At 45.8% G+C, this 13,754-nt stretch overlaps 1 protein-coding gene and 2 pseudogenes across 1 annotated transcript in view; 1 reads left to right on the top strand and 2 right to left on the bottom strand.

Annotated features, from left to right (window-relative positions):
• IQCG (IQ motif containing G) overlaps positions 1-13,754 on the bottom strand; it is a 41,728-nt gene that overhangs the window by 11,262 nt on the left and 16,712 nt on the right. The window contains exons 7-9 of the mRNA XM_060009925.1: positions 4,120-4,281; positions 3,035-3,109; positions 1,918-1,962 (exon numbers count right to left, since the gene is read on the bottom strand). Of these exons, the coding sequence (XP_059865908.1) occupies positions 1,918-1,962; positions 3,035-3,109; positions 4,120-4,281 (282 nt within the window). The remainder of the gene's footprint in view (positions 1-1,917; positions 1,963-3,034; positions 3,110-4,119; positions 4,282-13,754) is intronic.
• Positions 5,253-7,268, bottom strand: LOC132424114 (heterogeneous nuclear ribonucleoprotein K-like; annotated as a pseudogene).
• Positions 11,015-12,253, top strand: LOC132424113 (epsin-1 pseudogene; annotated as a pseudogene).

Genomic DNA, 13,754 nt, shown 5'->3' with positions numbered 1-13,754 from the left:
CCTCATGGCATGTTATATAGCAATTGTACTGCCTTAGAAAACATTAAAGACAGGGACTTCCCTGGTGGTACAGTGGTTAAGAATCTGCCTGCCAGGCTTCCCTGGTGGAGCAGTGGTTGGGGGTCCGCCTGCCGATGCAGGGGACTCGGGTTCGTGCCCTGGTCTGGGAGGATCCCGCATGCTGCGGAGCGTCTGGGCCCGTGGGCCATGGCCTCTGGGCCTGTGTGTCCAGAACCTGTGCTCCGCGGCGGGAGAGGCCACGGCAGTGAGAGGCCTGCGTACCGCAAAAAAAAAAAAAAAAAGAATCTGCCTGCCAATGCAAGGGACACAGGTTCGAGCCCTGGCCGGGGAAGATCCCACATGCCGCAGAGCAACTAAGCCCGTGCGCCACAACTACTAAGCCTGATCTCTAGAGCCTGCGAACCACAACTACTGAGCCCACGTACCACAACTACTGAAGCCCACATGCCTAGAGCTTGTGCTCCACAACAAGAGAAGCCACCGCAATGAGAAGCCCGTGCACCGCAACGAAGAGTAGCCCCCCGCTCGCCATAACTAGAGAAAGCCCATGAGTAGCAATGAAGACCCAACACAGACAAAAATAAATAAATAAATCTATTTTTTAAAAAAAGAAAACATTAAAGACAAAGTAAATTCTTTTAAAAAACTGAGTCTGGAAAAACATATATAGTATGATCCCATTTATGTCAAAAACAAATATAAATAAATACTAAAAACAAGTATTTAGGTACATACACAAATATGTACATGAAAGGAAAAGAATATGGAAGAACTCTTTGGAAAAGGAAGTGATTAAGAAAGCTTTCGCTTTTTGAAAATCTATGTATTTCTGTACTGTTTCCAATTTTTCATTAAAAAGTATTTGTGTATCACTTGTGTTATTAGGCTGAAGATGTGAGGAACACTAACTTCATGCATCCAACATCCATTTATCCACCCACTCATCTGATCGTCATCAAATACCTGCTATACTTCTAACATCTGAAACAGGTAACATGATACATAATCGTGAAATTACAGGAGTACAGGTTCTAATAGCCTACTGATGTATTTTTCAGTAAAGGCCTGTGAGATAGCATCTAGAAATTATTTTCTTTAACCACAGATTTAGAATTATTTGCTGAAAATTCATCCAGTTTCTCAAAGGCAGGCTATATCATGAGTAAGCTGGAAATTTTTTCCTTATTCATCCAACAGGGATATTTTGAAAGGTTCCATTCAGCTTGGTTTGTTATTAGTATTGGAAATACTAATTAAAACCATTCAGTCATATATAATTCAGACAAGAAGAAATGAAATAAGTAAATAAATACATGGAAAAATGGTCAATTCTATTAGTAAGCAAAAATGCAAAATAAGACAATTCATTAAATTAGTAGACTTTTAAAAATATCTAAAACATTGCGGTACCCTGTGGGACAGGACCAAAGATGGATGGAGTGATAGAATTGAGGAATGTTAAGCCCTCTGTCATAAAGCAGACCAGTGCCTTTGTAGAAGGAGTGAAAATGCGCATTTATAAGCCCATAATGGATCGTCCTAAATGCCAAGGATTAGAATCCTGGATCCAGCATTTTGTATGTACGGGATGCACGGAGCACCCACATTTATCCCCTGAGGAAGAAACAAAAGCCAAAAGGGACTGTAATGACACACTAGAGGAAGAAAATACTATTTTGGAGAAACCAACAAAGACAGTTTGTGTTGATACAGAAATTAAAAGCATCATTTAACCACAGAAAACTCACCAAGATCTAGGAGGCAACAAAAGACTATTAGGCTAAAGAAGTTCTTGCTTGAATAAGAAAGAATTTAAACATTCTTTCATTCCTGTCCAAAAGAATTAGAGATGGAAGAAGCAAAAAGCAATTTTAAAATGGACATATATTTACATACACCTGGAAGACTGTGCCTTGTGTTCAAATTCATTAAAGCCAGATCCTGCAAGTACAAAAAAAAAAAAAAAATCGAAAACAGCTAGTTCTATTGAGGTTACCTTGAAATTAGTGCTTGCATAAATTGCTGATGTCAGTGTAAAACAGAAAGTACTAGCATTATTTATCAAAAGTCACAAAATAACAGACTCTCTGAATTAATAATCTCATGCTTGAGATTTACTTTTAGTAAGTAATCGCAATGAATAAAACAGTTATTTGGACAAAGCTTTCATTACTGAATTATTTATAATAATGAAACTTTGGAAATAATCTAAATATCCAAAACAAAAGAGTAACAAATTATGGAATAACCATTCAATGGAACATTATAAAACCACTTAAAATTATTTTATGAACAGACTGCAATAAAATGGAAAAATGAGTAAAAAACCAACTGGCAAATTTTAAAAAATTAATTAATTTATTTTTGGCTGTGTTGGGTCTTCATTGCTACATGCAGGCTTTCTCTAGTTGTGGTGAGTGGGGCTACTCTTCATTGCAGTGCACAGGCTTCTCATTTCAGTGGCTTCTCTTGTTGCGGAGCATGGGCTCTAGGCGTGCGGGCTTCAGTAGTTGTGGCATGTGGGTTCAGTAGTTGTGGTGCATGGGCTTAGTTGCTCCATGGCACGTAGGATCTTCCCAGACCAGGGTTTGAACCCGTGTCCCCTGCATTAGCAGGCGGACTCTTAACCACTGCACCACCAGGGAAGTCCCCAATTGGCAATTTTTAAAAAAATCTTCCCTCAACTAAGAATATGCTATTTTTATAATTTTAAGAAATCAGGAAATTTTAGTTTTAAATTATGACTATGAAGCAATATAGGGACAAGAAAAATTTCTTATATAGTGCCAAATGATAAAGGTAGAAGACAAAATTTTACCTGTACTCAAATTACAGCTTTATAAAATATTTATCCAGATGGATAACTTTTAAAGAAAAGTGGGCTATACAGCTCATTTATTAGGCTGGTAGAATCATCGTTGATTTTTTGTTCCTTAAATTTTTTTTGCTGTCCTTGGTATTTTATAAGCAGGACACAAACATGTCAGAGGATAAGAAAGTTTTGGGGACCCACCTGCTGCTCCTTTCTAAGGAATATTTCAATCTCTGCATGAATCCGGTTCTCTTCTTCAGTTTTCAGCCTTAGTTTCTGTGAGAACAACAAAGCAATGTCAGGAATTCTTCCCAATGGGGCTGGAAGTGAGTTCTCAAGATCAGGGGTGTAGCTGTGACAGTAGTACAGGTCTTCTCTACCAGCTGGGATCCTAAGATTCCGAGATATTGCTCCAGAGCATAAATTCCGTTCCCTTCAACTCAATTCGTGTTCACAACATGGCTGAGCCATATCTGGCACTGTGCTAGACACAGGCAGCTGCCCAGAGCAAAAGGGCCATAATCCTGTGGCCTGGAAACTGGTGTCCATTTAAGGAGAGAAACAATGCTTCAAGGGCACAAGCTTCTCAGGCCTACAGAAGGAAATTCCAGAGTGCAAGAAAAAAGTTTGTTGTCATAGTCTTAAGCCACACTTGGGAAGTAAGCTTTCAAGTGAGTCAGAGAAAGGAGCCGCCTCCTGCACACAGGTGATACGCTCTACTGATGTTTGCTCCTTCTCGCCGACCACTTGTTCTTTTAGCCATTTAGTCTTCCTCCTCTAATGAGGGTCTACCCTTGTTTCTTTCTCCTGACATTTTTCACTGTGACTTCTCATTTCTGTAAATGTAGGTTTGCATGAAGTTCAGCCCTCTAGATTTTGTATTTCTTAATGGAGGGATGAAAGATACTGGTTGAGTGAGAAAAGTAGCAGCAAAAACCTGCAGTTACTGAACATCTTGTTTTGCCCTCTCCCTATAATTACCAGGAGAAATGGCAAGTGGTTTTATAGAGTAAGGATAAAGTGACCAAGAGAAGAAAGTACAACCAATTTTCAAAGTCATTACAAAAAGCCAGGAGATGTAAGCTACAGCCCATCAGAATCTCTGCCTGCAAAAAAGCAAGTCCTCATTCCTTTTTTGTTTTTAACCTCAAATGTTAGGGTTACTGGAGAGGGAGAGCAAAGATTGGGAAAGTCTCCCTCGCTCTCCTCCTTTGTCAGCTGAGGCAAATCAGGAGCGATAGCTTGACTGCCAGCTACCTGATTCATTTCTAATTAACAGTGATTACCTCAATCTCTTCCAGCAAGAGCTCCTCTGTTTTGCTACATTTTTTCTGGGTCTGGGAAATCTGCAGCTCAGTGTTTCTCTTCATATAGCGATTCTCCATGTTGGTTTTTGCCTTCATCTCTTGCAACTCGTTCTTAAGGTGAGCAATATATTCATGCCGACTCTGTAAAGGTAAGACCAAGTTTCTAAATTAAAATACATTCTACCTCCATTCAGCTCAGTCAGTGGCTTAAGCTTACCATTTGTTCTTTTTTTTTATATATATAATTTAAGATTTTGTATTTCCTTACAAGAGGAACGTTTTAACAAATTTTACAGGTGTCAATCAACCCTTGTTCAAATTGGGCACACATCAAATCTAGCATTATGGGAATTTTATTTGGAAGTGAACTTTTAACTATCAATACAAATGCCAAGATACTACACAAAACATCCACAGGAACTTTTCTCATCTTTTTTTGAATTGTTCACAAACATTTCCTACATAATCCAACATACAACAGAGAAATGGTACATTTTTTCTTTCAATTTGCATACAATGGAAAAACAAGAATATATATATATATTTTTTACAAAGTTTAACTAATAGACACTACCAAGCTGACAGTTTAAGTCTATAAGTGAGAAATTATCTAATAAAAAATAATCAGAATTTATTTAGCATCAGTCACTTATATAACCAAGTATTATTCTGATTAATAAAACTTGCCACCATTAGGCTTCTGGTATATACTTATACCAACTACTCCATCTGTTGTATTGCTTCCCATCTTGGTTCTTCACAACTACAAACAGAAAATCGTTGCAAAGTAGGGGCAAGCATTTGCAAAAACAAAGAAAAATCTCCAGCTTATTAGAAGCATGAATGTGTGGTGGAATTTCCTCCCAAGCAATGGACTTTCAAATCACTTAAGAAATCACCAGAACTGAATGTGTCAAGATATTTGCCTAAGTCCAAGAAGAGATGCATTTATTTATATCCAAAAGAGGAGTGAAAATTAAACTTAGTGTTTAGTTTGGGGGCAGGTTGGGGGAATTCAGCCATTTAAAAAATGACCATCTTAAAAAAAAATGACCACCGAGCTTCCCTGGTGGCGCAGTGGTTGAGAGTCCGCCTGCCGATGCAGGGGACGCGGGTTCGTGCCCCGGTCCGGGAAGATCCCACATGCCGCGGAGCGGCTAGGCCCGTGAGCTATGGCAGCTGAGCCTGCGCCTCCGGAGCCTGTGCTCCGCAACGCGAGCGGCCACAACAGTGAGGGGCCTGCGTACCGCAAAAAAAAAAAAAAAAGTCACTCACTCTGCTGCTGTTTCAAAATTTCAATGTTCGTTTTTGCACACCCTCCCCCTACCCCCAAGCCTGTTTGTAAGGAACTAAAACATTACATCTGGTAAACAGCAAAGATTTCACTACACCTCAAATGCAGAACACCTATGAAGCAGAGGAATGTTGGCTTTTTAAACAGTAGCAGATAAAAAAAAAAAAAGATGCAGGACCCCTTCAGTTCTTCACTAGACTTAGAAAAACTTTCCAGAATACTGCTTCACACTGTTCTGCAGCAACTACTGAGCATTCTGTATCTGGGCCTGTGTTCCTGTAATGGTAATAATCCGATCTTCGGACCCTTCTAAAGGCTCATCAATTTTGATCGAAGCTCCTGACTCATGATGGATTTGTTTAATCTGCTGACCACCTTTGCCAATAATAGATCCAGCCAGATCTTTGGGAATAGTTACTTGTGTAGTAATAATAGGTCCACCAAGATCACCGTATGAGCCACGACCCCCTGCATAGGAATAATCATATCCAGAGCCACCCTGTGGTTCATAAGCCGTCTGCCACTCTGACGGGCTCCATGTATCTACTGCAGAGTCCCAGATTTCATCAGCACTGAAACTAACCAAACCATCATAACAGTCTCCAGGTCTCCCTCTTCTGTCATAGGCCATTAGCTCTCCTCCTCTAGGTGGTGGTGGTGGAGGAAGAGGAAGATTCCGAGCTCTGCCACCACCCGGGCCCCCTCGTCCAGGAGGAGGTGGAGGAGGTCCTCGACGAGGGCTCATATCATCATAATCCCTTCTGGATGGAGGCATGGGACACCCACCCCGACCAGGGGGCATTCTGTCCAAACCACCTCTTCCCGGCATGGGAAATCCCACGGGACGTCCACGGCGGTCATCAAATATCATTGTAAAACCACCATAATCATAGGTTTCATCGTAAACATTGGGATCATAATGCTGAGCATGTCCTTTGATGGGAGACTCTGATATAAGATCAAGGATGATCTTTATGCACTCTACAACCCTATCAGGTTTTCCTCCAATAAGAACAACTCTGTCAGAGTGGATTGAGGACAACATTCCTGGAAAAGCTTGATTGTTGTCTGAGTGTTCTCTCCAAGTTCTTTGATTTTAGCACCTTTGACCCCAATAATTCCTCCAGCCAGACTCTGATGAATGAACAGTCTCAACTCGCAGTCAAAGTCGCTTCCTTTATATTGTTGGTAATTTAAGCATTCCACAGCATCAGATTCGAGTGGGAGCTGGCTGGTTGCAGTGGGTGATGGCAACTGCAGGCCCTCTTCCAAGATAGGGATGATTTTCTTCAGAATTTCTCCAATTGTTTCAGTACTGGCACTGTTACTCAATATGCACTCGGGGCCACTGCTGTCTGGAACTGAAACACTCATTGTAGTCTGTACGGAGAGCCTTAATATTCTTGCCTCCTTTTCCAATCACTGCCCCAGCATTCTTGCTCTGAAGCAGAAGGCATAATTCAACCATCACATCAGTGTTTCTAGATCTTTTTTTTTTGGGGGGGGGGGGTTTGTTTGTTTTTTTTTGCGGTACGCGGGCCTCTCACTGTTGTGGCCTCTCCCGTTGCGGAGCACAGGCTCCGGACGCGCAGGCCCAGCGGCCATGGCTCAAGGGCCCAGTCGCTCCGCGGCATGTGGGATCTTCCCGGACCGGGGCACGAACCCGTGTCCCCTGCATCGGCAGGCGGACTCTCAACCACTGCGCCACCAGGGAAGCCCTGTTTCTAGATCTTTTAAAAGCTTGTTCGTCTTCCATATCTTCAGCGGGGCGTTTACCTAATTCACCATTGGTTTTGGTGTTGGGAAAGGTTTCCTCTGGCTGTTCAATTTCCATTTTCTTGTATTAAAAGGGCACACCAATCAGTTATTTAATATATCTTTGCAGGGCAGAACTGAAGTGTTCTGGGCGGGACCAACTGACACCCTTGCGCTGCAGTAGCCGGGCAAGGCTACCGGCCCTATGCTGCTGTGCAGCCTCAGCCGGTCACAGCTAGACAGAGAACCTACCTTTTGTTCTTATATTTCAACAAGGAACTGGATCTATTTTTCTGCTATCACACTATGGGAAATTTACCCAATAATCATGGATGGTATAATTGATAATCAGCATCAGGACTGTGAGATTCTTTCCTAGGCACACTATCTGGGTACTCTGTATCCACACAAATTTCCCATCACTATCTCATTTTGGTGGAAAGAGCACTGAACTAAATGATCAAAAGACCTAACTTCCCACCCAAGTCCCACCAGCTGTGTGAATTTGGCCGCGTCAGTTAAACTCTCTAAGTCTTACCTTCTTTAAAATAGAAACATTAATATCTACCCTGCCTGCAATATCTTAGCAAGTAATTATAAGGATTAATTGACAATATGTGTGAAAAGTCTTCACAGGTTCCAAAGTGCTTGGCAATTTCTTTTCTTTCTTTAATTGAGTTAACATTGGTTTATAATATTATGTAAGATTCATGTGTACATTATATCTCAACTTCTGTATACATTACAATGTGCTCACCACCAAAAGTTTAGTTTCCATCTGTCACCATACAGTTGACCCCCTTTACCCATTTCCCACCCCTAATCCTTTCCCCTTCTGGTAACCACTACTCTGTTCTACATGTTTGTTTTTGTTTGGTTTGTTCATGTATTTTTGTTTTGTTTGTTTGTTTTAGAGTCCACATGAGTGAAATTATATGTTATTTATCTTTCTCTGTCTGACTTATTTCACTTAGCATGATAATCTCAGTGTCCATCCATGTTGTCACAAATAGCAAGACTTCATCCTTTTATGGCTGAGTAATATTCCATTGTATATATACTGTGTATATATATATATATATACACCATATCTTCTTTATCCATTCATCTGTCAGTGGGCACTTAGGTTGTTTTCTTATCTTGGCTATTGTGGACAATGCTGCAATGAACATAGGGGTACGTATATCTTTCTGAATTAGTGTTTTCATGTTCTTTGGATAAATACCCAGAAGTGGAATAAATGAATGATATGGTAGTTTTATTCTTAATTCTTTGAGGAATCTCCATACTGTTTTCCATAGTGACTGCACCAATTTACTTTCCCACCAACAGTACACGAGGGTTCCCTTTTCTCCACATCCTTGCCAACACTTGTAATATCAGGCCTTTTTGATAATAAGTGCTTGGCAATTTAATGGCCTTGGTATTCATTTTTAAAATATTTATTATGTATCAGGCATTGGACTAGACTCTAGGTAAATAGTAAAGGCCTAAATAGACATGGTCCTTGCCCTCATAGAGCTTACAATCTAGTGGGAAAGATGTAACTAAAAGGAAACTTTTAGTTTTAAACTTTTTAAAATGTGCAATATGCTATGAAAGAAAAGGTTATGAGAGAAAATAACAAGAGAGACCTATGTTAGATTGGATAGTCCAAGAAAGGATTCTCTGAGAAAGGAATGTTTACTCTGGCACCTGAAGGGTAAGAAAAGTGGGTTGCGCTTCCCTGGTGGTGCAGTGGATAAGAATCTGCCTGACAATGCAGGGGACACGGGTTCGAGCCCTGGTCGAGGAAGATCCCACATGCTGCGGAACAACTAAGCCCGTGTGCCACAACTACTGAGCACGTGAGCCACAACTACTGAGCCCGTGTGCCACAACTACTGAAGCCCACGCACCTAGAGCCTGTACTCCGCAACAAAAGAGGCCACCACAATGAGAAGCCCACACACCGCAATGAACAGTAGCCCCCGCCCCCGCCCTGCTCTCCGCGCCCCTCCCGGGCGCCGGGGCGTCAGGGCCGTCGGCCTGTGGCCCTCAGTGCGTTCGCGCGTGCGCCCGAGGGCGGCCCCGCGTCCGCCGCTCGCGGCTCGGCGCGCGACACGGAGGCCGAGCGGGAGCAGGGGGCTGCCCGCCATGACCCCCTGGAGCGCGGCGTGAGGGGACCGAGGTGAGCGCTGGCAGGGGCGCGGCAGGCGGGCGCGCTCGGGCGTCTCCGCGGCCTTTGTGTGTCTGCTCCCGGCCGGCCTGGGCCGCCCCCGGCTCTCCGTCTCTCCCGCGTCTGCGTGTCAGCGCCGCTGCCTCCCGCGGGCCTACCTTCTGCTCGTGTCCGTATCTCTTTCGGCGTTTTTGCAAAGCATTTGTCACCGTGTGTCTGTCCCAGTCTCGTTCTGCCTTTCTGTCACGTTTCGGCGTCAGGATTAATGTTGGTGTCTCCGTTCGCCAGGTGTCTCTAGTCTCTGTGCATCTCTCCCTGCCGTCTTCCCATCTCATTTTTGTCCTGGTACCCGTGTCCTCCAAGCCCGAGTCCCTCTCCGCGGGTCTGTCGCTTGGTCTAGGGTCTGCCCTTACCCCAAGTTCTTGAGTTAGTTTTGGTGAAGAACCCGGCTCTGGAATCAGAGGCCCACTTTTTGCGAGCCTGTAAGATTTGTCAGGTGATTTATCACCAAACCTTAGTTTCCTAGTCTTTAAAATTAGTGTGTTTATGTTTCCTGCGTAATAGGGCAGCTTTGCCTAATAACAGAGGTGATGCTTTTAAGTGCCTAACCCTGGCGCGTAGTAAGTGTGTAGTTAACTGCTGGGAGCTCTGGTTTCCATTATTATTTGTAGATTTTTTTGTTCCACACAGATGACCTTTGATATCATTTGATATCTGACTACCCCTTGGAAAATTTTGCCGTATGATTTGTCTTTTATTCGATCTAGTAATTCTCTTTGGGCTAAGCAATTTTGAAAAACGTAGTCTTGTTTTAAGCAGTATCTGTGAAGTTTTAGTTTTGCTGTGAAGGTTGAATATATCCTCTAATGCCCGTTAATATAAACACACGGTGTTAAGATAGCACATTTTCTGATGGCCACCCTTTTAGAAATAGTTCTGTTTTTTCTCTGACAATAATAGTAGCCAACGTTATTGAACTACTACCCAAGGGGGGCAGTGCCAAGAACTTTATGTATCCATTGTATTTAATCAACAGTTCCGGGTGGAACTGTTGTATTGTATTTAATCACAGTGCCGGGTGGAATCTTTTCCTTCATTTCGGAGTTGAGCAAACTGAATCTCAAACCCAGATTTCGTGTTCTTCTCCATTTTTCTTGTCTCTTATTTCCCTGTCCCAGGTTACTGCCTCTTTTCGTTTCAGGGTCGCCGTCTTTTCTCGTTGCCCGCCTGCCTCACTCTCTTCCCATGGTTCTTTATCTGTTTCTCTTGTCTTTGTCTGCCCAGCTCTCTGTGCCTCTTTTTCTTCTTCTCTCTCTTTCCCTTTCCTTTCAGTCTCCTACTGTTAGTTGTCAGATCAGCTCTTCGTCTTAGTGTGTCTGGCTGGGTCTGTCTTGGCACCCATGCAATCTCTTTTCAGCTGTTCACATCTGTCTCCAAGTGCGGGCTCTCCTGTGTTCAAGGCAACCACCTCCCCGGGGACTCAGGTTGTAGGAGATCTCCGTAGGTCTCTGCCGTGGCTAGCGTGCTGGAAAGGTTGTAGACAGTGTGGTCAGAGCCTGCTGTGCAACCAGGCTGCTCCGGAGATGCGGTGACCTGCCAGTCCCTGCCGCGGCCTCCCTCCTCCCGCCACCCCGTCTCTGCACGCCCCGGGGGGCCAGCCCCCCTCCCCACCGCCAGCCACCATGTCGACCTCCTCACTGCGGCGCCAAATGAAGAACATTGTCCACAACTACTCGGAGGCTGAGATCAAGGTTCGCGAGGCCACGAGCAACGACCCCTGGGGCCCGTCCAGCTCCCTCATGTCTGAGATTGCCGACCTCACCTACAATGTCGTCGCCTTCTCAGAGATCATGAGCATGATCTGGAAGCGGCTCAACGACCACGGCAAGAACTGGCTGCACGTCTACAAGGCCATGACGCTGATGGAGTACCTCATCAAGACGGGCTCAGAGCGCGTGTCAGAGCAGTGCAAGGAGAACATGTACACCGTGCAGACGCTGAAGGACTTCCAGTACGTGGACCGCGACGGCAAGGACCAGGGTGTGAACGTGCGCGAGAAGGCCAAGCAGCTGGTGGCCCTGCTGTGCCACGAGGACTTGCTGTGGGAGGAGCGTGCCCACACGCTCAAGACCAAGGAGAAGCTGGCGCAGACCGCCACGGCCTCCTCCGCAGCCGTGGGCTCTGGGCCCCCGCCCGAGGCAGAGCAGGCCTGGCCGCAGAGCAGCAGGGAGGAGGAGCTGCACCTCCAGCTGGCCCTGGCCATGAGCAAGGAGGAGGCCGACCAGCCCCCGTCCTGCGGCCCTGAGCATGACGTCCAGCTGGCCCTTAGTTTGAGCCGTGAGGAGCACGAAAAGGAGGAGCGGATCCCCCGTGGGGACGACCTGCAGCTGCAGATGGCCATAGAGGAGAGCAAGAGGGAGACTGTGGGCCAGGAGGAGGGGAGCTGGAGCTGCTCGCCAGAGAGGTACCCACTTGCAGTCCCGGTGCCTTTGACATGAGCGGGGTCGGGGCTCTCTGGCCGAGGCTGTGGGGAGCGCCCCCGCCTGCAGCCTCCCCGACGCCCACGCCGCCCACGCGGAAGACCCCTGAGTCGTTCCTGGGGCCCAATGCCGCCCTGGTGGACCTGGACTCGCTGGTGAGCCGGCCAGGCCCCACGCCGCCAGGAGCCAAGGCCTCCAACCCCTTCCTGCCGAGCGGAGGCCCGGCCACCGGCCCCTCCATCACCAACCCCTTCCAGCCTGCGCCCCCGGCGACACTCACCCTGAACCAGCTCCGGCTCAGCCCTGTGCCCCCGGTCACTGGAGCGCTGCCGACGTACATCTCTCCCCTTGGCAGGGGCCCTGGCCTGCCCCCCCATGATGCCCCAGGGATCTCTGGCCCCCAACACTAAACCCTTCCTCCTATAATCTAGGGCCGGAGGGGGCTTCCCCCATTCCTGCTCCCTGGGCGACCAGTGTTGTGAGTGCATGTGAAGCGGGGGACCCCTGCCCCCACCCCAGCGTCCTTTCCCCTGCTGGGGCCCACTCACACTACACCCTCTCCCCACCATCCCCGACCCTGCCTCCCTCCCCGGAGAGAAACTGGACCTGGGGATGGGGAGGGATGCGGCCGGAGGGGGACCCCTGCCCACGGCATTAGAAGGGGGAGGGACAACGGGGGGGGGTCTCCCCACCCATCTCCCTCCCTCCCAACTCCTGACTGGCCCCTCAGTCAGTGTTTGAGCCTCCTCGTCCCCTCATGCACCCCTCGGTGAATCCTTGGTGATGATTTTGGCAACTTCGGGAATAAATGGCAATTCTTATGGGAAAAAAAAAAAGAGTAGCCCCTGCTCGCTGCAACTAGAGAAAGCCCGCGTACAGCAATGAAGACCCAACACAGCCAAAAATAAAGTAAAATTTAAAAAAAAAAAAAGGGGGTCGAGGGGAATTCTAAGAAAAAGGAAAAATGTATGCCAAAGTCCTGAGGCAGCAATAATGCCTGATTTTATGCTGATCTAGAGTTTCTTAAAGCAGTTTGCCCTTACCTCATCCTATTGACTCCAGCATGTATAATAAACATTTCCAGTGCTGGAGCTGCCACGGAGGTATATAGCACTGGGGAGATGTTCTCAGAATAGGATTCCAAGAAGGAGTTATTTCCCCACTGGGCCTAGGGATTCTCATTTCCCTTAAATTTTGAGTGCTGGAAAACTGGAAGTAGAGATAGGTAGATAACATACATACATATAGAGATACATCTTATGTAAGCTAGAAGCCTGAGCCTTCAAGGAGAAGGTCGGCTGTTAAAGAAGAGTCCTTCACTTACCTCAGCTTTGCCATGATTATTGAGGTGAGATGCCGTAACCATGAAGGATATGAACCCACCCCTACTCATTTTGACCGGTTATAAAAGGAGTCAAAAGCCACAAGCTGGATGTCCTAGAACCCTAAAATCTTAACGGCAATATTGAGAGGGATCTTCTCAATGGTGCTCAGTTATTTTGAGTACAAACTCTTGCCTTTGACCCTCATAGTGACCATCTATTCTACGGCTGGATGAAGAGCATTTTGTACCTCTTCCTTAGCAGGAGTTAATCATGAAAATTTGTTTCTTACACCTGGGTTCACACGAATGTCTAGATTGGGTAGCCCGACATCAACTACAGTCCTACCGATTTCTCATCCTTTTGTTCTTCACTCAGCAACCCCATTGCCATCCATGGTCACTGACTGCACTTTGGAAAGCTCTGTGCTATCTTGGAAGCTTTGCATGATATCTTAAAACATCCCTGAACTGCTCCATACTCCAAGCCATACTTTGTGTTTTCTCTGGCCACACTATTACTAATTTTCACATGTTACCTCGCTCTTTTCTTCACTCATCCCCTCAGCTTTTTGCATTCTTTAATGACTAATTTCCTTTTGGGGA

The sequence above is a fragment of the Delphinus delphis genome, chromosome 4, assembly GCF_949987515.2.
Source record: "Delphinus delphis chromosome 4, mDelDel1.2, whole genome shotgun sequence".
Lineage (NCBI taxonomy): Eukaryota > Metazoa > Chordata > Mammalia > Artiodactyla > Delphinidae > Delphinus > Delphinus delphis.
Note: the sequence above shows the minus strand (reverse complement) of the source record. Positions and strands in the feature narration are given on the sequence as shown.